This window comes from Brachionichthys hirsutus, chromosome 16 (assembly GCF_040956055.1).
Source record: "Brachionichthys hirsutus isolate HB-005 chromosome 16, CSIRO-AGI_Bhir_v1, whole genome shotgun sequence".
Lineage (NCBI taxonomy): Eukaryota > Metazoa > Chordata > Actinopteri > Lophiiformes > Brachionichthyidae > Brachionichthys > Brachionichthys hirsutus.
In genome coordinates, this window is record NC_090912.1 from 10,143,944 (window position 1) to 10,169,414 (window position 25,471).

A 25,471-nucleotide genomic window follows, 5' to 3' on the forward strand; every position below is an offset into this window, starting at 1 on the left:
TTGTTTTCAAACTGTATGAGTTGTATCTTGAAATCCCTTTTCCACTCCAACCATCCCCTTTGGTGTGAGTTGTGATCCATCGGTGCGCGTCACATCTGTGCTGTAACCTGGAACACGTCTGCCCCGAGCTGGACACGACGCTTTCTCTCTGTGTCCAGCCCCATACTGAGTCACCATGGATTTTCTGGAGTTGGGAGGAATAAGTGGTGGATGTGAAGATGAAAACTGCACCCTAACATCTGCCCCTCTGGAGAGCTGCTTAAATCAAGAGTGCCAGTGGGAGGAACAAGTGTTTGGACGAATCGAGTTAGGTAGGTACCAAACAGCAAAGATGTTCTATTGAATCATGTTTTGTAAATTGAGACAGCAGAATGAAAATGTTGTCATTTCAAAAGAAACAAGTTTTCCCTGTTCTGTCTGATATTAAAGGACTAGTTCAACATTTCTTGAAATATGCTTTCTTTCTGCTAAATGACAAACACTTCCACATATTTTTACCACTGCATGATAAACATAAGGCTACCACCAGCAGCTGCTTAGACTGGCTTTGAATTAAAAGCCCATTAATGATTTAAATATATATATATATATATACACACACAATGCCAGGGTTTGGAATCTTTTGTGTATCCTTTATTTTGCCTTTGTTTTAAAGCTATAAGACCTGGTAGACCGGATATATGGAGATTTGTATAGAGTGATGGAAAGTTCCTGTAAATTCAACTGTTGATGTGATAGAAGTTACTTGAAGGAGAATGAGATAAGTGCGGAGCTGTTTGGTTTTCTTAGCCCAAGATAAATATATGGCCTGTACGCATCATTTGTTTAATGATGATATAATTTAGTGACGTGTTCTTTGGAATGTAACTCCATCGTTAAGTGAGGACAACCTGTACAGGGAAATTTGTTTCCCGTCTGTGCACTTTGAATCCTTAAAGAATATTTTGTGTCCTATGTTTGATCTCTCTTATTTGTTGTACTAGCGATTTTCCCTGATTTCCCCTTTGAGCTAAACTAAGTTTATTGCCTGCTGGTGGTAGATTTAACCATAGAGATATGAGAGAGGCATCAATCAAATCAAATCTCAGCAGAAAAGCAAATTAGTTCACAAAAATTAAAAATAATTGATGTCATTGTTTACAGGGTGGTTATATAAATTATACATGTGTGGTACAGTAAGATTCAAAATAAAATAAATAAATAAATAAAATAAAATAAAAGTGTCCACACTTGTAAAATAAATACAAAGTGTTCCTGATCACTTTGTAATTTGTTCTATTTTAGTGCTTGTGACTGTCATTTACATCCCACTGATGCTGTTCGGCCTTTTGGGAAATACGTTAACAATCCTGGTGGTTTGGCTCCGACCTGACATGAGGAGCTCTACCTACCTCTACCTGAGCAGCATGGCTGTCAGTGATCTGCTGATACTGCTGCTGCTGCCTCTAGATCTCTATAAGGTAACAGCTACATTGTTCATGCATGTTATGGTGCAAATACAATCTCACTAGATCTGATGTCTTGGCACAGCAGAAACAGCTGTGACAAAGACATGATGCTATGAGAAGCGAGATCAAACAAGCCTGTGATGTCTTTGCCTGAGGGAAATCCCTACTGCCAAATTGAGTTTTCAGCTATTTCACTCCAGGGTCATGTCACAACCAGAGGGCTCTTCGATCACTCATATAATTTCCCCGACAGTCACAATGGAAGGTCAGATGATACAATGCATATGAACATACAAACATTATTGTAAATTATACAATTGTTTATTCTTCATTCAACCACTGGTTGATATACCGATCCTATCAAAATATCCTATTAAAAATACTTTTTCGGTCTCAGCTGTGGCAGAAGTGGAGTAAGAAATTGTCAGTTCAAAACTCCAGTGTGTGTGATTTGTGGCAGCAATTGTCAAAGTTTGTAATATATTTTTTACATTTTCCAGATGTTTCCTTATCATTTCCTATCTTGCTTTAACCTGACTCTGAGTCCATGTGCGTTTTATCTTTCAGTAAGTTTGTGAAAATGTTATGGTCCTGCAGTTTTCTTGGTAACTGTTTCTTTCTGTTCCTGTTCTGCTTGTCATCTTTAAATCTTAATCTTTAATCTTGTGTCATTATGCATGCAAATACACTTAGTACAAACGCGCAATAATATTATGTGTACACTCTGTAGTGGGCCCCTGCAAACAGTCCACAAACACACACATGCAAATACGCCGTATGTAGGGGCCCCTTAACATGCAGAGAGGGTATAGGGCACATGTGTCAAACTCAAGGCCCAGGGGCCAAATGTGGCCATCCAAGTCATTTTTTGTGGCCCCCCGAGAGCCACTGGACAGCTCCAAATGTAGCCGACTACATATGTATGTACATTCTGCACAATGTACATACTGTTAATTATTCTGTTTCTTTGTTGAGAGGAGAATTGTTGCTGATATAATTTCCCTATGGAATTATTAAAGTATTCTGATTCTGATATATATAGTCTCCATTGTCTAATTTTAAATCCACACTGTGGTTTGTTCTTGCAGCTCTGGAAGCCAGTCCCCTGGCCCTTAGGAGACCTTGCTTGTAAGGTGACAATGTTCCTCGCAGAGTGCTGCACTTTCTGCACAATCCTCCACATTACATTCCTCTCTCTGGAGAGGTACCTGGCAGTGTGCTGGCCAATCACTGCAAAGACCCTGGTGACACGGGTCCGAACCAAGGCTGTTATTGGCTGTCTCTGGCTAGGTGCAGCCATCAGTGCGGCTCCGGTGCTGGTAATGTTTGGAGTGGAGGAAGTTGGGGGAGAGGAGCAAGGGGTTGGTGAATGGATGGAGGGTGGAGGGTGGACTGCCAGGGAAGGAGAACAGGTACGGTTTATGATAGGAGAAAGAGGATATGAGCATGTGAACTTAAAAAATGTAGGACTGGAGGGAATACAGTGGGAAGAGGAGAAAAGGGGATGGGCTGAGATGGACAGAGAGATAAAGATGGGAATTAGGGAGGGAGAGGAGAGGAAACAAGAAGATGGAACTAAAACACGACAGATGGACAATCATCGAGAAGAAAATAACATGAGAGAAGATGAGGATGAGAGTCACAGAGGAGAGATGGACAGGAGAGAGTGCCGCTGCTCAGATTACGCTGTCTCCTCTGGTCTGTTGAAGGCCATGATGATTCTGTCCAACCTTTACTTCCTGGTACCGCTCTGCATCTTGGGCCTGGTCTACAGCCTGATTGGACGGACACTGTGTCTCCGTCCACAGAGCAGCCGCAAAGACCAGAGTCACCGGCAGACCATCAAAATGCTTGGTGAGAGTCACACTCATAGCAAACACAAAGACATCTTAAGGCACTGGCAGCTTCACACACACTACTGTAATAACACCGTTATAAAGCTAATCCCTGAAGAGAGGAGGAGGATTAAGACACCTATCTATTATCAACATACAAAGCAGTATTGACCTCTGTCCCCAAAATCCACAACCTCCAGCCACACCTGGGTGCAGCAATAATAATGAAGTCCATGAAGGTTGAACTAAGTTTGCGATCCATATCTCCATCAGCTAGCAGGTTAATAGCAGAAGGTCACAGCCACAACACCAGGTAGTTGGGAAACTGTAACTCCAGGGAGAAAACTGGATCATGGCAAAGTAAGAGACTCGAAGTAGAAGCAGAAAAGTAGAGGGGCCAGGATATCATGAGAAATCTATAGCAGCATTACTATGGGCCGGCCTGTGCTGTCCCTAACTGTAGCTTTATCAAAAAGGAAGGTTTTTAAGTCTACTCTTAAATACTGAGAGGGTTTGAACTGGGAGGTTGTTCCAGAGACGAGGGGCCTGATAGTTCAAAGCTCTACCTCTTTTTCTTGTTCCCGTCATTACTGGGCATTCCAAGCTGATTTATTTTAGTTTTAACAATCTCAATTGATGATTCCGTGTTTCTTTCTCCATTCCTTCCCTTCTTCTCCAGGAGTGATTGTCTTGGCGTTTGTTCTGTGCTGGCTGCCCTTCCACGTGGGTCGGACCATCTTCTCTCTTTCTCTGGGTACCGACCAGGAAACAAACACGGACCCAAACTTACACTTAAACACTCGCTCTAATGTCAGTGGAAACACAAATGGCAACAAAAACAATTTCCCCAAAAATCCCATTAGCCATTGGGACTCAGAAGCACACTTCAAGTCTGCAAAAATGTATTTCAACCTGGTGTCTTCTGTTCTCTTTTACCTCAGTGCTGCTGTCAACCCTCTTCTTTACAACCTGATGTCTGCCAGATATAAAAATGCAGTACTCGGCCTCATACACACACACTCTCACACACACTCTAACACACAGTCGCAGACAAACTCGCATACACACTCTCACCATGTACCTACAATCACGGCACGGGATTCCACAACCACTGTGTGAGCAATCAGCTGTGTGAACAGTTATACATTTGGAAGGAAAATCATTTAACTTCATTGTGTATGAGGTTTACTGGCAAAATATGCTATTTATCAACTGTTTTAAATAAGCTCTTTCAATAGCTAAAAAAATATACATTACATGTTGTTTCCAAAAATAACACAAAAGTCTGTTGCTGCAGGTGTGAAACTCATTTTCTCCAAGGGCCACATTAGCATTATGTTTGCCCTCCAAAGGCCAAATGTAAACCGTAACACAGTAAAAATGTAACTAAATGTAATGTAATCTAATGTAAAATAAATGTAACTACTCCTTAACATGCTGTTAAATAACTATTTATTTTTTATTTAACTCTTTAGCCGCCACAGCAATTACAATAAAATATTCAGTTTTGATATCACTTTTTTAAAAGGTTGTAACTTAAAAATTGTTAGAGATAAAGCCACACTGTAAATGAGAAAAATCACAAGTATGAACCAAAGTTTGTGATTGGAATAAATTAACACATCTAATAATGTGGAAAAGTTCCATTCAAATGCAATCATCACGCAGGAACAAAGATAATCGATACAAAATCAAAGCAAAACCAAAAAGCCACCACCTTGTCTTGTCATGGACATGCAGAAACCAAAAAAACCAACCGAAGTGGGCAAGATAAAGAACATTCCCCGAGTCAATGCCGCGGAAAAGACGTCACTTTCAGGATCAGCACTGGACAGCTCCATAGGTAGCCGACTACCTATGGAGCTGTCCAGTGCTGAAGTTCACCTTCAGGATATATTTGTCTAGCAGTATTCCATTGTTTAGCTGCAATGTCACAGCTTCACGTCTCACTTCTCCTTCCAGTGGAATCTTCTTGCTGTCTCGGTTTACAAAAAGAGATGTTCTAAGCTGGTGCTATACTCTACAGAGACCCATCAATCCACAATCTGCCTTTTAACAGACAGAATACTTGAGCAGATCCTTGACTCAAGGTGAATAGTCCTCTCCTTTGACCAGTTTGATGGACAAGAGGGAGTGACAGAAATTATTGAAGATGAGGACATAAGGATAGAGAGAGGGATGGGACAGGGACACAGACGTGGGACCACAGACACGTGGGACGGATCTTCTTCCGGACTTTGACGACATTTTTTCCTCTTTCTCTATTCCTGCTGTTCCTGCTTGCTGCATTTTCTGTCTCGCCTCGTCTGTCTGTGACTGATGTATGTAATACAGGCTATTGTGTTTTTATGTAATATCTGTTCTATTACGTGTACTGATGTGTCAAGATTGATTTACAGGATAATTATTGTCACCTTTTTGAAGGAGGTATTATATGGACCAGTTTGTTTCCATGTCTGTCAACAGTAAAAACCTGAGAATGGTGCCTTGGCAGAACAAGTACAACCAATATGTGGGTGATTGTTTGGTAACTGAGGTAATTTCTGCACTGAGATTAGGTCTGTTTTTTCTACATCTCTGTGCAGTCATTTCTGCACACACAGAAATGCAGCTTCAGACTGTACACTGTAAATACTCCTAATCTTAAATACATATTTGTGGTGTCTCAAACTGTGAATGTTTGACAATATATTGGACAATATTACTACGCATTTATATATTTCTGACTGATTTGTACTTTTGTTGTCAACTATTATGAAATTCTTTATAATGCATTTAAATCTGCCCTTTTTAATTTATAAACAAGGCATGAATATGTTTTTGTATAATATATCGTACAAGTCTTGAATTTAAACACACCTTCTCTTTGACATATTCACTTATATTATAAGGGTTATTTAAATGAATGTAAAATAAATCCACCTTAATAAATACTTTGCATTGCCTCATGTCTTCTGTGAAAAGGTGGACGTGAGCACAAACGCTACGGCTGGCAGCCATCAGGGCAGGTGAGCGTGAATGGGTGTGTTGCCAAAGTGAGCATTACAGGCAGGTTAAGGGCTGTAAATTTAAACCTTGAAAAATATCAAGTTTAAATATTACCTCAGTCTTTGTCCAATGCTGATGGATCATAAATTATTTCATTTTGTTGCCTTTTGCTAAAACATCCAGGCAAGACTCAGGTAAAAATTAAAAGTGAGGTCAGCCTATTATCTGTGCAGTACAGAAACTTTACTACCAAAATACAACAGTATATGTCTTTGAGCATTGTTTTATAAGTATTTATTCGGAGTGAAACTCTCCATAAACTGCAGTGTGCATGCAGTGTTTAAATATAATGCTGGGATTGCTGAAGCTTCCCTAAATGTCTGAATTCACTGATGGCTTTTAATGTTGTGCTTAATGCCATAAAACTCTGCTCCTCTCCAAGGTGAAAAGCATTCAAGCAGGACCCTTTGACCTCTTGATTGTAGGAAGGAAAGAGGAAAACAAACCTGACTTTATAAGCAACACAATTATTTGCCTAATGCCTTAATGTGATCTTGTATACACTAAATATACATTTCTAACATGCATGTTTTATTTTAGTGGAGGAGTTACTCCTTAATTTCCATGAGTATACAACGACCTATGCCTTATTTATTCTCTGAAAGAAATACACTTTTAATTTGTGGTAGAATTAACAAATTCGTTCACCGTTCACCAACAGATCTCCTTCCAGAAGACACACCCAATACTCTCCTAGCTGTCTGCTGTTGTATTCCAGTCTTCAGAAAGCCTCTCTTGCCCACCCAGCTCCTGTCTCACGTCTTCCCTGAAAACCACATAACACGCTTCGTTCTTTAACAGCTGGTTTTCTAATATTACACTTTAAATTTCTCTGTCAGGTTTTTGCTGCAGCCCTCGGACATGATTCTAATTCGTTTTTTCCCAGCAACACTTTTGACAAATGCTTTACAGTGATGTGATGATGACTCTTTTACCTGTTCTTATCCTTTCATCATCTGCCTGTGGCGCAAGGTAAAAGCCAGCAGAGTATGCCCTGAAAATGAAACTACATTCCTGTTTTAAAACAACTGGAGTGAAATGAATGCAGTTTAAGGGGAAGAGATTTCACAACCGTAGATCTGAGAAAAGTAAAAACAAATGTAGGAAGTTTACACCAAGCATTAATTCCTCATGAAAACCACCAGAGGTCAGTATCATGCTGTCTACAGCAGTACAACTTGCAGACGTAACTCTGCAAGGTAGCAGGAATTATGAGATATGACTCCTAATTATTGACCTGATGGGCTATTTGCAGTTGTTCATCAAACGCTGAGTCATACTGTTGGAAAAAAAAATCAATCAGTACTAGAAAAGCACTCCGAGAGCGCAGACCTCCGCCAAGCAGCTTATTCCCCGTGTAATTGGATTTACACCATCCACATGGTGATCCGGGTCATCATCAAAATGTTATAAATTGTTATTGGTATCTTACCAGGAACAGTATACACCAACCATGAAAAGTACATGTGAATCTGAGTTGTGAATAAATGCGAATAAATATTGATAGAAACATTACTCCACATGTTACTGAGTTATAACAGCCCAGCAGTGAGCGATGAAGATGAAATGTTCTGCTCAAGCTGAAACATAGTCTCCTAATATAGACTGATCTTTTGCTAAATATTGTTTTTTTTTTGGGCTGTTCTTGTGTCCTGTCTAAATAGCCCTTCACAGGAAATGTTAACTCACTTTAATCATAACTAGACAGTATTGAGAGTGTAACCCTCTGCCCAGGCAGATCAATTCCCTAAATTATGTCATTATTGCTATTAGCAATACTCCCGCAATAATTTGACCCTAATAATGTGACTCCTGGACCATGAAAACCTTTGGAATCACATCACAATAATCCTTGCGAGAGTTAATATTAATTGTTTTCTCTACAAGACTTGACTTCCTCTGTCTGGTGTGTTTTATCAATTTAAGAGCCACTTTATTTTGTTCCACTATCTGGTACAAAGACACAGTTAGTCATTCTAATCGTGTGCATGCGTGTGTCAATAACTCTCTCCACCTTCCTCTCCTCACTGTTGATACAGCTGTGTGCATTTTAAATTGAGCTAATAAATGTAATCATTCCTCCCAAATGAAGACCTCTTCCGTCAAATATAATTAGTCAACAGGCGAAAGTGCGTGGTGTCGGTGGAGGCCGAACTCCCAGACGCCTCAATTTAAAGAAAGGAAAATGTCGTTTTTTTTGTTCCTTGTTGAAAGATAAGGGGGAAACCAATCTCAAATCAATCAATCAATCAGATTTTGTTTGTGTTGCCCAAATTGAAATTTTGCTTTTTAGTGTACAATCTTGTTAAAGCGTTCCTATTCTTTGTGGACTTTCCTTTTATTTGTAAGTTTGACAGTACCACTTATAGTGATAACTTCTAATTGCTGATGCAGGTTTATTGATTGAGGTGATGCAACACCCAGTATTGCTAAGTGTGTTTCTGTATAATATTTCTCCAGCCGTGGTGTCAAAAATAATGGTAGTATGAGGGGTATTTAAGTCGGACTAAGTAATACATCACTGAAGGCCTAGGTGTGAAATGCATGGCCAGATACTCAGTTAACTCCATATAAAAAGGAGGCAGCAAGCCTGGTTGTCTAAAAAGGAAAGGATTCTAAGAATATTAGCATCTCTAAAGCTCTCTTATAAGCCGGCCTGTTCTTAGCAGCATCTTCATATTTGTACCATAGAGACATTAGAGTAGAATGGATGTTCTCATCCATTATCTTACGAGAAATTTAAAACCATTCCTTAATGTTCAAGCTTATTGGGTGAAACCGCAAATTCTCACACTAATATGTACATGTCAGTTTTAGGCAGGAAGCCAGAGGTTTCTGCAGCAAATGATTGAGAGATCTAATTATGAAGTGGGAGAAAGCACCCAGTTGTATTTAGCAGCAGTATTCATTACAAGTACTTGCTGGTTAACGGGGGATTTCAAGAGACACCTGTAATTTATGGAACAAATTAATGCAATATGGCCTCAGAGTTTCCAGGCTAAAATCCTAAAAACCTTGAAACAAGAGCACTTTGTCACATGCATGCATAAATGTACAAGGGGTTGTACAATATCCAAAAAAAATAGGTGTGTTTACTGCCATTTTATAGCCTCAGAACCAGCTTATATTGCTTTGAAATATAAATTTTTTATGTACCTTTAATTGTAAGAATAGATCTTAAAGAAGATGTTCAGGGTGGACATGAACTAGGATAGAAAAAACAACACTACAATGTAATGTGCACAGGAAAGGCAAAGACACACAATGGTTACATATTAATGACAAAACTGAATTGCGATGTACGTGATGAAGTGAGTGTGATGGGTTTTCCTTAAATACATGGTTATATTATTCTATTTGTTCATTTTCATCATCATTGTAAAAGATGCTATAACTATATATGTATACGTACATATATATATATATATATATAAATAAAGAAAGGTAGATAAATTAAGTAAAGCATAAAGCATTTTATATAATAGTTTACTCTATTTCCCAGAAGGTCACATCAACACTACGGGTGGAGAGGTGTACTCATATCCCCACGACAAATTCACATATTTGGAGGGATTACTACTACTACTGTATTATCGGCTTGTCCTGTGAGGGGTCGTCACAGCAAATCAACTTTCTCTACTTCACCCCGTCCTTTGCATCGTCCTCCCCAACACCAGCCACTCTCATGTCCTCCCTCACTACGTCCATGTATCTTCTCCTGGGTCGTCCTCTAGTCCTGTTCCCTGGCAGCTCCATCCTCAGCATCCTTCTACCGATATAGTCCCTGTCTCTCCTCTGGACATGTCCAAACCATCAAAGTCTGTCCTCTCTGTCCTCGTCTCCAAAACGTCTAACCTTCACTGTCCCTCTTATTGCCTCATTTCAGACAGGGAGAACCCAAAAGTACGACAGGAAAAGGGAATTCAGTAACTTTAGTGTTCCAGCAGACATATCAGAATGGGGTAGGAAGTCCACCAGTTCCAAGAGACAGGCAGAGTTCATAAACCTGATAATCAATTAGGCAGACAAATCCAATAGAGGATCTGGCAGAGGGTAATGTGCTGACCATTATTCCTGCGGCCGCAGTACAGACCTTCTCTGCTGTGTTTTGGTGACTGAACTACTTTGCATGGAGTCATTGCTACATTGTGGGTTTAGCGCCACCCAATACAAACCTGGCAGATGATTTGTTTTCTCCATACCAGGAGAACAATAGGATCAACCAGACATTTCTACTGGATTCTCTTCCCCGTGGAAGTGCTATATCCTACCACACCACAGTGACGCATCAACAAGACAGACGTAAGGAATAGACAGTGTTCTGAGGAGAAAGTGCTGTGGATATATTTGTGCTATTTGTTTCACCCCCTTTCAGTCAACCACAATTCCAGGAGCCATCCCTAAACATCAAATTTGCAAGAGTCTCTAGACGAAAGTCTGGATCAACAAGGTCTCAGGAGATCTGAGGAAGAAGAGGCAGAGCTGAGTGAGGGCCACAGACACTGACCCAGCAACCTCCACTGACTCAGAGACCGGGGGGAAGGACTAGTATTGAGTTTTGATTGGTGCTGGTGTGGTGGATCTGGCATGCATGAATCCTTCACCAAAGGAAAGAGCTGTCACCTCGGGCCCGTCAAGGGCAGCAAGGCCTCCCTAGAACATCCCAAGCCGCAACAACAGCCAGATCACGACCCCCGGTGACCCACGGGAGCCACCCGCCAGCCCAGGGCCTCGGAGCGGAACCTGCAGGTCACGTCCCAATCCCCACCCAAAGTCCTTGAATGCATCTGAGCTAAAATATCAAGAGCACAGCCGGCTAATCCCCAGTTTCTCATCAGGAAACGAGAGCAGGTGTCGGTGACTCACCCTGATGATCCAGCAGAGAGGCCTGCTCAAGGCTCCATCACTTATCTACAACCAGGAGATTAAATGCTAACAGTTAGCAGTTTTTTAAAAAAATGTCAATTTCCCAAACAGTTCATTAATCACAAAGTAGATCTCTATTTTCTTATATTTTCAGATTCAGAACATATCCTTCACTAAGGTTTTGGAGCATGTCAAACTTTCAAATATTCACATAAGTGTCACTGTTTTATATATGAAATTGTTGTTTCCACTCCAGGCACCATGATGAAATGTAGAAAGTTTAAGCTGAGAGTTAATGTAGGACGCCTCAAACTCGCACACACTGGACCCCCCACTATTACTATTATCGGTCACCTAATGTGTTCCTCAATGTCTCTTCCGAGGCCGCTCCCAGCAAGCAGCTGCTGAAAGTGATTGAAATGCAAAATAGCTGAAAGCAGTTTCCACAATATGGACAACCACCAAGTGGGATCAATATGGTCCCCGAGAGAGATGGAGAGAGCTGGAGAGGGAGACAAACAGACTTTTTATTGGTGTGTTAATTCAGAGACGGTCTATAAAATCCAGACTCACACTTTTGGGAGCCTGAGGTCAGTTCAACATGACTATTAAGACATTTTCACTTACGGTGTTTATAAAGGTTGATCATTCTTTTAGTTTGATTGATGACTGGGAAGCCTGATCATTGATAGTCCCCAGGCCCAGAGGATGAACTCTGCTGATTGATTTTTTTTTTTTTTTATGAAATGCCACCAACAGGTTATGATATTTACCTATTATATAATAACATTTCAAACCCTGGTTGATGCTTTATCAAAATCTGTTTTTACAGCAAGTCATGGTCCCCAGGGGATGAGTCTAAAACGTTTTTGTAATTTACAGGGGCCTGCTAAATGATGCAAAGAAAGGTGAGGCTGGAAGACAAGCATCTGACTTGAATGAGCCTAACAAACCAATGAGTCTACTGGTACGCAGATTAAAGTCATGCACCGTAGTAAAGAAGCAACCACATTTAAGTTTAAAGACAGAGAAACAGTTAGTGGTAAAAGTAAATCGGAGTTGATGCGATGTTTGATTGATATTTGTAACAGACTTTTGAATCCGTGAATGAAGTATTCAATGTTAAAATTACATATTTTTTACTGACTACATTTAGTTTTCAATGTTCAAATACATTTTATTTCTATAGCGCCAGATCATAACAGAAAGTTATCTCGAGTCACTTTACAGAAGTAGCAAATAAAATCTTAATAAACAAAGATAATTTATATTTTTAGTAATGAATTTGTCAAGTTTCAAGTTTCTGCATATTATTCTGAATGGTCAGCACATGAAACTGTAGGGAAGGGAAGACAGATGTGTCTGTGACTTGGAGGAGGATGAAATGAGATGATTAGCAAGGATGCAAGTGAAACAGATGATTAGGGGAAATTCTGATTGGATCGTTCACTGAAATCTGTGATCACTGAAATCCCCCATCAATCCATCCATACTAACTCCCAGTGCAACAAGAGGAGCAGATTCTAAAGAAGCCCAGATGTTTCTCTGGTGTTCTCTGGTCCCTCCACAGCTGTTTTTCCAGATAGATTAGGTTGAACAAGGGAAATGGCGAGTTTGTGTTAAATGGATTCAGTCTTGGCAAAATGTTGAAAACAATATAAAAAATATCTTCAACTCTTCTTTCCTGTAATCCATCTTTCATATGTGTTAATATTTAAGAAAACAACAGCAACAAGAAGTGAGTTGATCAAGTATTCTAAAAAAATAAGAACATTTGTTTCCAAGGATGCAAAAATGCTACAAACAAACTAACCAACAGATTAAACCACATTACACAACTTCCTTGGTGGAGTTAAATATTCTTCAGATTAATCCCAGACTCCTTTTGGGGTCTGACCCATTAGAGAAGGAACCATTGTTCGATAATAGTCAGTATCCTCTGGTCATGCAGGACATCGCAGCGATACCAGAGCTGACATGCGCGGCGGTTTTCTACAAAGTCTCACTGAAATGCTAGAAGTGCTGCAGTTTCCCTGCAGCTGCGTGCTGCGGCCAGACTGATGGTGTCAAACACCCCTGTGGCAGTAATTATTTAAAGCATAAATTCATCATGCTGCTGACCAGGAACCTGCAAAGCCACACAAACAGAGAATGAAGGCATCACAGCTGAAATCAGATTGCAGGTGATGAAGGAGATACAAGCCATAAAGATGAGACTGAACAGGAGGTGAATGGACTCAGCGGTGGCGTGATTATGTTCAGCTGCAGTCACTAGTGATGTGCAGATCGATACTGAAATATCGATATCTCCGATACCAGACTTTACAGTCTAGAATCGATTCAAAAACCACAATATCGATACTTTCGATATTTCTGTCATTTCAGTTAATGTGGAAAGTAAGTAAATTATTGGGATCTCGTCCAAATGGTACGCGATTGGTGAGAACTACTTCTTCTTCCGCCTGGATAAGTGTGTACTATGGCAAGCGTCCCAGTCACTCAACTCTGACTGCGCTTGACACTGTACTGATGGAGTTCACATTAATAAATATGATTATAAAATAAGTAACTAAATGAAGAAATGTTTCAACAAATAGCTGCATGTCTCCAATTTGGAGGGCTATGTAACATGTGCATCACTGTGATTGTCTCACATCTACAAAAAAGCCTAGATTTAGTCACGTAAGGTTTCCTGGAGAAGTGAATATAAGTAATATATAAAATGTAGGTATTGACAATCTTATGCAATATTTGTGGCATTTATATAATTAAATATTTTACTGGCAATTTCAATTTGAGACACCCAGTATTATAAAACAGCAAGTGCTTGTACCCCCTTGCATGCTAGTTGGAGAGACTATAGTATAATAAGTATACTAAGTATAATATATATATATATATATATATATACACACCAATAAAAAATATCGGATCGGAAGGGAAATCTATAGTATCGCACATCACTACTGTAAACTAAAGCGTTTACAGCCCTTTGTTTGCGCGTTACGGTTCATCGATTTGATAAACCCACTGGAGTGTCCTGCCTCGGCTTTCACGAGCCACTCTGTTCCTTCACACCACATTTAGCCGCTTAATGAGATCATCAATCAATCATGTGGACAAAATGAAAAGCGTCATCCTTCACAGTCTGGGAAGTGGTCAGATGAATTTAGATAAGGTCAATATCTGAAACTAATTACACACGTCAGGCAGAGATATAAAAAAAAAGTGACCTGCAGGATATATTTACCGTAAAATGAGGTTGGGGGAGGAGCAAGACTTTATAAAGGACCCTAACCCGGGAGCTGCGCGTAAAGTCCAGAACCAGACGAGCTGTTTTTTCTGAAGCTATTTTGTCTCTTGTATGCGTCCACATCAGGGTACTTCTGGACCAGCTACAGCTTTAGATGGTAATGGATATGTTGAGGTTATTACTTGTGCTGCTAGTGGTCGTGCTCGTCCAGGTTTTCGGCGCACTAGATACCCCGCTCTCCAGCGAGGAAGAAGTCTGGACGGTGGAGAACTGGCAGGTAAAAACCCAGGAGACGAGTGCGCGGCTTGATTTATGTCATTACGCTTCGATAATGAGATGAGTCATGATTATGGCTTCTACAAACAAAACAACAGCATATAACAGACATGTTGGTCTTTAACACTTTCAAACAGGTTTCATCTGGACAATGTTAATTATCTAACCCATGTGTGATTCAAGCCTTATTTGTTCGCTTACGTTGGCTAAAAATTGATATGGTTGTGCACCTTATAATCTTGAGATATCAGATAAAATGTCTGAAATAAACATTATTATAAAATCCTGGCTATTTTCTGGAATGACTAAGAGTTACCCGGAAAACGCAGAGGAAATTTCTCACTACATCAAGAACTCAGCTAACTAAACTTTAAGATTGACCATTTCCTGTCAAAACAGATGTTGATTTTCAGCTGAAGAATAATTTTGGCTTGAAACTCAAAAAAGAAAGAGGAATCTCCTCTTCTTGCGTTTCTGCTGCACAGACATGGCAGTCAGGTTTCAGCACCATGGAGAGCTACAGGTCACTTCCTGCTTTGTTACGGAAAGTCAGAGCATTCCCAGATGAATATCAAGTAAGATTAGATAAGCAGTTTATTAAAAATGAATAGAGGCAACAAAACTTTATCCTGTGATGATATATCCACTCTGTGACCCTGCATGAGTGTTTAAAGCAAAGAGGATACAGTAAAAAATCAGTTATGGAATGCGAATAGAATTAAGTGAACATTTCACATATGTGAATTTAGAGAAAGAAATTGTATTATATTCCTTCCACATCAAGGGCAATATAAGAAAAGAAATGCAAAAGTTATTCAATTAGTTTAATCAATAACATTATTATTAATGAACATTATTTAGTTTTTTTCCATGATTTAAAAAAAAAACATTATTTATTCTTTATCTAGCAAATAATTTTAAATGTGCATCAGCTCTTTGTTTAATAATTGATAGGAGTTTTATTCTACCATCTTTATTTGGATGGTGAGTTGAGCGGGCAGCTGAGGATGATCATCCAATTATTGGAAGGTGAGCTCCAGTGCCCCGAGTCTACACACTAATGTATCCTAAACATGCTCCTGGGATAAGAGGAAAATGCATCTCCTCTGAATCAATAAAGTACTAAAACAAATTAAATACATAATTATCACATTCTTTACAGAGCCATGCCGTAAGTCTATCTCTCATGCAGCAGGTGGAACCTCCACATATCAGAGGATCAGTGCAGCAAATAATGCAAATACAGTATTCACACTGTACTTGTCGCTTTGAACACACAGTGAGGATGACCGATGGACAGTGTTTATGTTTTTTTTTAGTTTTTAAACTATAATACATTAGACAGAAAAAAACGTTTTGAAAATGAGGGGCAATATCATTGGACAACACCTGCAGTGACTCACCTGTGTGTGTGTGTGTGTGTGTGTGTGCGTGCGTGCGTGTGTTCAGGACTACCCACAAGGAAGAGGAATAATCATTCGGCTGTCAGACATCACCAAACGATCCAAATCACAGGCGTTTCATGGCCTGATGGGAAGAAGCTCAGGTAAACAACAAACAAATGATTGTACTTGACAATAATAGTAATCATCATAATAATAATAATACTTTTCTTTGTAGAACAGCTTTCAAGAAATGTAGCTCAAATTGGTTTACAATAAAAAATAAATAGAACATTAAATAATAAATAGACAATAAAAACACAGTTATTAATGGTAAAAATATTTTAAAAACCAGTAAGAACTTCAACAGTTCCATAGTTTTGAAGTGTAGCTAAAAATAAAGGAATGCTGTGCTAATATTTTCTTGTGTGCATAATTTTGTGAATTTAAAATGCCGTATTAGAAGATCTCATAGTTTGTGAGTGATTATTAAACTACAGACAATGTGGGGTCGTCCCAAAGCAGGAAGAGCTTTCTAAACTTCTAACAGAAGGTTGGAGTCTTCTCTGAAGGGGACTGGAGAGAACAAAGTGTAGTAATGTGGGCTTTTTGGTTTAAGTTAAAGGCCGAGCAGCACAGTTCTTAATAAATTGTTATTCAGTTGGCTGCTTTGGGGGAACTATAATAATCTAGTAGACTTATGTTTTTACCATCATTATGGGAATTCTATAATTGCTTTATACTAATATAGTAGTCATGCTCTACCTTGTGGCACCTTTTCACCATGTTTTTCCCCAGCTGTACTTTTTTTGATTGTCACGACCACATTTCTATCCCTTCTTAAATGTAGGCACATTGCAACCTGTGAGACTGGGAAGGAAAAGTAAGTATAAGAGCAATGACACCATGAGAGATCTGTGAAGAGTTGTCCTGTCTTTATGCTTCGTCTCCTTCGAGCCTCATGATCTCCTTCTGTCAATTCCTCAGGAAATAAAGGAGACATGTTTGTCGGACTCATGGGGAAAAGGGGTTTAGGTGGAGGTAAAATTTACCAGCGATTATTTGCACAATTATATTACAGGAAATTATTCTTATTAGAAAATCCAACTTTCATTATCGTGAAAAAGTATTTCGTATTTGAGTTTGTGATCTGTGTTAATGCCTGAGCCAGATTTGTATCTCTTTATTCTCCAGATAATGAAGAGGATTGGAAATCGTACTAAAGATGAAGAATGAAACCAAATTCACCTTGATGATTATCATGCAAGCTCTGATTGAACTGTAATGTCCTATTTAACAGGACATATTGTTGCACAGTCTGACCAGACAAATGGTCAACACACCTATTGCTACTAAATGAAATGATTATAAGATGCTGCAAATCACTGAAATCATCACATATCCAAATGTTTTGAACTCTATATTGTATCAATAACATATATTCATGTCTAAATCTGTGTAACCTGTGTTTTAAGAGTTTGCTTATTTCAATTAAATCCATCAAAGTTGAAATTAGTAGTGTATCTTTACTCTGTATTTAGGGAGAGGGACATTAAAATAATTTTATTTGAGATGAATGTATAAATAAATATATACTTGAGACGTCTTCCTTACTGTATTACAGTATGTTGCTGACTTGATGAAACTTGAAAAGCTGGGGCCCACATTTCCCATAGTGCAACATTTAACGTCACGTTAAAATCAAGTTAATATGTTACAAGCAGCACCAATGTAGCAACAGGATACATAATATACATACTGTACAACTAAAAGGGTCTGGGTATGTTGGTACTGATGTAAACGTGTGGTTTCATATGAAGGGGAGGCTTCATTCATTCATTCATTGTCCCAACCGCTTAATCCGTTATCGGGTCGCCGGCCAAGCTGGAGCCAATCCCAGCGGTCAATGGGCGAGAGGCAGGGGACACCCTGGACAAGCCGCCAGTTCACCGCAGGGCAACACGGAAGACATACAACCAGCCACACACACACTCACACCTACGGGCAATCTAGTGTCACCACTAAATTGCATGTTTTTGGTGGTGGGAGGAAGCCGGAGAACCCGGAGAGAACCCACGCAGACACGGGGAGAACATGCAAACTCCTCACAGAAAGGCCACAAGTCGGAGACGAACCCACGACCATCTCGCTGTGAGGCAACAGCGCTTACCACTGCGCCACCGAGGGGGAGGCTTCATATGAATTTGAATTAGGTGTCACGAAGGAGTTATAATTATTAGGGAAATACATACATTAAAAATATTTTATGCAGTGAAACAATATTCATATGTAATAATTTTATAGCACTGTTTAAGGACTGAAATTATTTGCACAAAGGGTAAAACATGATTTTATGTAGGGTGAGAGGGTGGAAAAGATCAGAAAAATTCCTTATTTGTCATTTTATAATCATTCACTCATTCACCTTCTTTTTTTTTTTTTTTTTAATCTTTTTATTATTTTCTTACATTGAAGTACAGCATTTACAAATACTCATACACATACAATGCACACATATCCATACACACTTACATAGATAATTAAAATAATAAAAACTGACTCTCATTCACCTTCTTAACCATTTTGTCCTTTACCTTCCTCAGTCGCTGGAAATGGGATTTTATTCAAATCATGCCTCTAAGAAAGATGGTGGAAATGTCCAGACCAATGTATGTCATGAAGGGGTCCCAAATTCTGTGAAATACTTCATCTCTAATGTGCAACTTGCTAGTTAAATAATCTACGGACACATATTTCGGTGCCATTGATTTTTGCCTGGTGCTTTATCTGTAATCCAATTCAGAAGGACACATTTCTTAGCACAAAATGTCAGTATCCTGTAGAGTTGCCTTTGATGTTTTCCAGTAATAGTGACATTTGACATTTATAGCAACATAGTTAATGGATCGCATACTGTGGCAGTAGAGACAGAGAATATCTTATCCAGTTCACCTCTGCGGACTCAGCGGCACGTTGGAAGGAAGAGTGGAGCTGTCCTGTAAAGAACTCTCTACCTACAGTGAAACATGGCAGTGGTTCAGCGATGCTCTGGAGCTGCTTGGCTTCCTCAGACGCTAGAAACCTCCAGCAGGTAGAGGTGAGCTGGATTCCATCAAGCATCAGGAAATTCATCCGTGACGAAGATGACGCTAGACGTTCCAAAAGACCTCAAGATCCCAAGCAGACCCCAAAGTCCATGATGGATTGGTTCCAGAAGAAGTCCTGGATCTTTAAAGAGGCCACCGCAGTCACCTGATTAAATCCACATAACATCTCTTGTGGGAATTGAAGAAGGTGGATGCAGCAGGTAAACCAGGAATGATCCAGAACTGGAGGATTTTGTCCATGAGGAATGGGCTAAGATTCCTCAGGAATGCTGCCAGAAGCTGGTTTCTGGATGTGTTCTTCACGTTAGCAGCAGGTGATAGCAGCTAAAGGGTCTCTGCAAATAAGCAGAGACCCTTGTTAAGGGTTGAATCATTTAAAAACTCTGTAGTAGTATAAACCGTTGGCAGTCAATTGTGTTTGTTTACTTTTTTGTACCTTATTGCTTTCATACTTTAAAGCTACTTCTGGTTGGAAATGCGTTTCAGCTTTCTCCCAGAAGACCTGTAATATTGGCTTTATTGAGCAATTTAATCAGTTCTTGTGTGCTGTGGTTATTGGAAACACCTGACGTATTCATTTTACCTTTCAGCTGACGTATGTTTAACTTTCATACATTCTTAAAATGAAGTGTGTTGCTGCTGCACTCTGCTGTTATCTGCGCCCAAAATGTGAACCCCTAAATTTAGGATATGACAAATTTATACCTTATAAGATGCGCTTAGGTTCAAAAGTCTGGCTTCCTTTGAAGTCAGCCGTTCGTTAGAAACATTGATATCGGCCTTGTGACTGGTGCCGATCTTTCATTCTGAGTGGATCTTGTGTTGTGGGACAGTTGCACGTTCACCTTATAAACTATTAACCGACCAATGATGTTGCCATGGTAGCACGCAAATAATATAAGGACTGACAGTGAGGTTCAAAGTTTGCATTTATTGAAGAGGAAGGAGAAGGGGAGCAAGTACAAAATCACAATGTTGCTACACAGGGAAGTCACACTAGTTCTGTCTCTGCATTCAACGCTTAGCTTAAGGAGAAAGCAGGTTGCAGTGTTACAAAAGGTCACTGTTGTCTATGGATGGCGATGAAATGCCTCTGGTTTCCCTAAGCAACTGTGACACCAAGACGTGTTCATGACTAGTAAGGAGGTCTAAAGCCGCCCATCTATAGCTGCCACTGGCACAGAGTAAAACTGTAAGAGACCACAATGAAAAACAAGAGTGTGTGGTGGAGAGGATCATTTAAATGAGTGAATCCCTTTGAGATGCTGTTGTATGATATGATAATCAATTTGCTATATCCCAACTTTCCTTTTGGATCAATACAATCTTTTTTCTGTTGTTAATGAACATATTAAATCTTTTTTTTTACAGGTTTGATGTGTTTCATGCAGTAAATAATTATCCCTTTTTGGTCACGTCACATATAGAGCATCATCAAGAGTTATGTCTCGGACAATTCCTTTAAAATAAGAGCACTTTGCTGTAAATAAAGTTGACATGAATGATTTACAGTAGGTCAGCAGACCATTTCAGACAAAGAAAGAAATGTACACCTTGGAAATAATGGCCACTAAAATGAATGTTAGTATTGACTGTAGTCGCTGACATTAGTCGCCTAATGTCCGACCAAGGAATCAAAACAATTAAGAAAAGAGAACCGTGTACAAACTCAGATAAATAATTCCACAAATGGTTAAAAAAAAATCTTTCCAATTAAAAAGGAAAATGAATCACTTGATTAAAAGGCAACAAAGACAATCAAACGTCATTGGAGGCTATTGTCTCCAAGGAAAAAACATTAATCTACAAATTAAATTGTGATTAAAAAGCTGAAGATCTTTGTCTTAAACAATGAAATGGTTGTTTCGATGAGACACTGTGGCCAAACTGCTGTTTGAGCTTACTCACAGCACAAGCACTTATTTGCTGCTTGCATCAATTTAGGTGAGAACACTGGAGCCACTCCTATTTCCTTTCACTAATAACTGAAACTCATTCCTGGTTTCAGTGTAACCTTAATTTTTGTACAGACATGCAAGTGGAATCAGTCGTCTCATCGAACTTTTTCCCCCAATATCCCTTGAATAAATCTTCAAAACTAGTAATCTATGATCAATAAATATGGCGATTGTCAATAAAATGTTTTCAACCAAACATTGCGGGAAACAAAGGTGATACAATCGTCTTACGGTTGGGCTTGGAATTCCCTAATCGTTTGAAGCAGCATTTATGGTGATAACAAGAATGCAAAAGTGATTCATTTGGATTCAGTCATGTGACCTTTGATGACCCTCTGAAATGTAAATAACTTCTGCTACGGTCTTTGTTGGGGGTGGGATTTTGAGAGAATACCTATTTATTAATTTTTATTTTATTGTTAAATGTCGATGATTTATGTACGAAGGACTTTCAACGGAAACAAGACCGCAAGGGCTTTTTTGAAATGCTCCTCTTATACAGGATGTTTGACTGTACTTGTACTGTAATACATGCTACTGTTTGACTGTACTTGTACTCTAACATTCTATCTAATAAATATATTCATCATCATCTCCATTCAAAAGGAAGTCGGTCCCGTTGAATAGACATTCCTCCACCTGACTCTTAAATCATAGGATGTTAACTTATTTCCAGGTAAATAAATAGCATTTTTAAAGAAAATCTATTTAAAAAAACACATCTACATAGCTTCACACGTGAACATACTGGATAAAAAAGAAACACAAATAATGGACTGTTCTAGATTTCATACAGTGACAAAACTTAGAGGTAGAAAAATACAAAATATCTTTGAGAACTTGCTAAACCACCAAAGAGGACAGAAATAAGAGTTTGATATTTCAGACAGTATGGATTCCCAGTGTGCTTTACTGTTCCATCATAAAAGACAGCACAGCCATCACTCATGTGGTTAAAATGTTAAACAAGAAGGGAAGACAAAGCACAGGTAGGTGATGAGGACAAAACACTGTCCAAACAGGGCCAGTGGCAGCTACAGCATCATGGCGTGACGAGTTAAATACGAGAACAAGTGTACGTATTTGTGTTTTGTTTGCTCTGGGTTCAAACAGCTACTGACTGTCGCAAAAATGTCTGTTCATTCAATTCTGTCAGGCTTTTCTTACAACCCCAAAGAGTGTCTTTGTTAGTTGTAAAAGCGCTGACCTGTGGCCAGTCAATGGGATCTACAGAATGATCGACACACTTCACATTCACATTATGTGCCATGATATAGCTAATGCTTGGCAGTACTTTCATTATGATGACAGTTGAATATCAGAATTTTATATTTTCCTAATTTTGTTAGGAACCCTAAAGGAAATTCAGTCCCAAGTCTTTTCCAGAGTGTGTTAGAACTCACTTAGTCTCTCCTCCAGTGTCATATCAAGGGTGGGGCTCTAGTTCTACAAACAGTAAGCCCAGGCCATGTGCTGTCTAATCACAGCCAGCTGGACTGCGTCTGCCTAAATGTGCTGCGTGAGTCAACGCAGTGCTGATCTGCGTAGTGTTATCAGTCTCAAGAGGAGAATGAAGCGTAGCACAGGTTCAATCCTGGCTACGTTTCATCGGATTAGCGATGTGTCTGGTGCTCCGTGCTAATCAAGTGTCAGGGAAGAGGCCAACAACAATGGACCATTACTCTTATTCAGGAAACAGATTGGTTGAGGTGGAGGAAATATCAGCGTGATCATACAAAGACTGACATCACTGGCTAATGTGTGTATGTATATGTATATATAGACACCATATATATACACATACAGTATATACATACATATATATTTTACTGATACTTGAATTAGATTATAAATAATTTCCTGAGTAAAATTTTGATGTGAATGTAAAAGTGGTTATAGCAAAAAATAATTATAATTAGGCCCGAGCGCCTATCCTAGGCGTAAGGGGCTATTGGTTTTGCAACGCAGAAGATAACCTACAACAACAAGCACAGAAATCCGCTGCACTTTCTCCTCAGAACAGTCTATTCCTCGCTTTTTTGTCTGTCCATCTTGTTGGTTCCATGTTTCACAGGCCTTGATGGTGCAAAGTAGGAAACAGGACGGTCACCATCCCGATTTTTAACGGGATGGTGACCGTCACCTGCCCCACTAAAAATTGTCTGCACATGAGGTTGAAAATGACAACGTCTCATCTCATCTGCTTATCCGGGGCCGGGCCGTGGGGGCAGTAGCCTAAGCAGGGAAACCCAGACTTCCCTCTCCCCGGCCACTTCCTCTAGCTCTTCCGGGGGGAACCTCGGATTCAGGAGGAGCAATGTGGTTTTCGTCCGGCCCGTGGAACTGTGGACCAGCTCTACCCCTCAGCAGGGTCCTTGAGGGTGAATGGGAGTTTGCCCAACCAGTCCACATGTGTTTTGTGGATTCGGAGAAGGCATTCGACCGTGTCCCTCGGGGAGTCCTGTGGGGGCGGGTGCGCCGGGAGTATGGGGTGTCGGACCCCCTGATACGGGGTGTCCCGCTCCCTATATGACCGGTGCGCAAAGTCGGACCCATTTCCAGTGCGGGTTGGACTGCCCTTTCTGTTCGTAACTTTTATGGACATAATTTCTAGGTGCAGCCAGGGCGTTGAGGGGGTTCGGTTTGGTGACCTCAGATGACGTGATCCTGTTGGCTTCATCAGGCCGTGCCCTCCAGCTCTCACTGGATCGGTTCGCAGCCGCATGTGAAGCGGCCGGGATGAGAATCAGCACCTCCAAATCCGAGGCCATGGTTCTCAGCCGGAAAAGGGTGGGGAGCACCCTCCAGGTCGGGGAGGAGATCCTGCCCCAAGTGGAGGAGTTCAAGTACCTCGGGGTCTTGTTCACGAGTGAGGGAAGGATGGAGCGGGAGATCGACAGACGGATCGGTGCAGCGTCTGCAGTGATGCGGACCCTGCACAGATCCGTCATGGTGAAGAGAGAGAGAGCTGAGTCGAAAGGCGAAGCTCTCGATTTACCGGTCGATCTTCGTTCTCCTACCCTCCCACCTATGGTCGACCGAGCTTTGGGTAGTGACCGAAAGAACGAGATTGCGGGTACAAGCGGCTGAAATGAGCTTCCTCCGTAGGGTGGCTGGGCTCTCCCTTAGAGATAGGGTGAGAAGCTCAGTCATCCGGGAGGAGCTCGGAGTAGAGCCGCTGCTCCTCCGCGTTGAGAGGAGCCAGATGAGGTGGCTCGGGCACCTATTCAGGATGCCTCCTGGACACCTCCCTGGTGAGGTGTTCAGGGCACGTCCCACCGGGAGGAGACCACGGGGAAGACCCAGGACACGCTGGAGAGACACTCTAGCTCAGACACGGGCAAACTAAGGCCCGGGGGCCACATGCGGCCCGTTAGGCTTGGAAATACGGCCCGCCAAACTTGTCCAAATTATATCATAAAATGTTATTTAATTATAAACCTCATTCATTTTACCTTTTCCCCTGTAATGCTACCTGTAAAAGGCCAAATCCTTTCATGTCATAGCTTTTACATGCCTTTTATATTAGTTCACATAAACACTCCATCCATCTGTTCCCGGCCCGGCCCCTCTGTCAAATTTTAGAACCCATTGTGGCCCGCAAGTAAAAAAAGTTTGCCCACCCCTGCTCTAGCTGCTAGAGGAAGTGGCCGGGGAGAGGGAAGTCTGGGCTTCCCTGCTTAGGCTGCTGCCCCCGCGACCCGGCCCCGGATAAGCAGATGAAGATGGATGGATGGATGGATATTTTTGAGTTGAAAAATAAAAAATATTTTTTTATTTATTCTTTTTCTTCTTCTTTCTTTGTTCTGCACTTTAAACAGCAAATTGACCCCTTTCCCATAATCGAAAATTTTGAACCAAGCTCAGCGGCAGGTCAGCTCATCGAATACAACCTCCCTGACTCTTCAGGAGACACAGATTCAGTCAGCTAGCTCTTGTTAGTTACAGCACAATCAATGTTGAAGTAATTCAACCAACCTGCTGATGTGAATAAGCACAGTACCGATGTTTATCCGAACGTTTTTAAGGCTTACTTTAAAAAGTAAGTGGCTACCTACTGCCGTTAGGATCACTGGAGGCTTTGCAGACAAAGATCGCAGAATTAGCTCGCTTCTGTTTGCTTGAGCGACCACAGAGAAATACTTTTTCTCTCAGGAGTTGTTTAAGATTAAAAACATGACAGAAGTAAATCTAAATCAAAGATTCAATTTGCATGGTGGACAGGGCTCTCTACTCAACAGATTAAAAATCCTTTTAATGTAAACTGGTGAGATTTTTTATTTTTATATTTCTTGGTG

The 25,471-nt window shown here is 40.4% G+C and overlaps 2 protein-coding genes across 2 annotated transcripts; both read left to right on the top strand.

Moving 5' to 3' along the window:
- Positions 1 to 175: 175 nt before the first annotated feature.
- On the top strand, positions 176 to 5,524 carry LOC137905626 (growth hormone secretagogue receptor type 1-like). The gene is made up of 5 exons (XM_068749868.1): positions 176 to 311; positions 1,285 to 1,460; positions 2,537 to 3,302; positions 3,963 to 4,093; positions 5,399 to 5,524. The coding sequence occupies exons 1-5, from the start codon at positions 176 to 178 to the stop codon at positions 5,522 to 5,524; spliced, it is 1,335 nt and encodes a 444-aa protein (XP_068605969.1).
- Positions 5,525 to 14,604: 9,080 nt separating this feature from the next.
- Positions 14,605 to 17,331, top strand: LOC137906153 (protachykinin-1-like). Its single transcript, XM_068750461.1, has 5 exons — positions 14,605 to 14,727; positions 16,176 to 16,272; positions 16,959 to 16,991; positions 17,096 to 17,149; positions 17,303 to 17,331. Exons 1-5 carry the CDS (start codon positions 14,605 to 14,607, stop codon positions 17,329 to 17,331), a joined length of 336 nt encoding a protein of 111 aa, XP_068606562.1.
- The last annotated feature ends 8,140 nt before the right edge of the window (positions 17,332 to 25,471 follow it).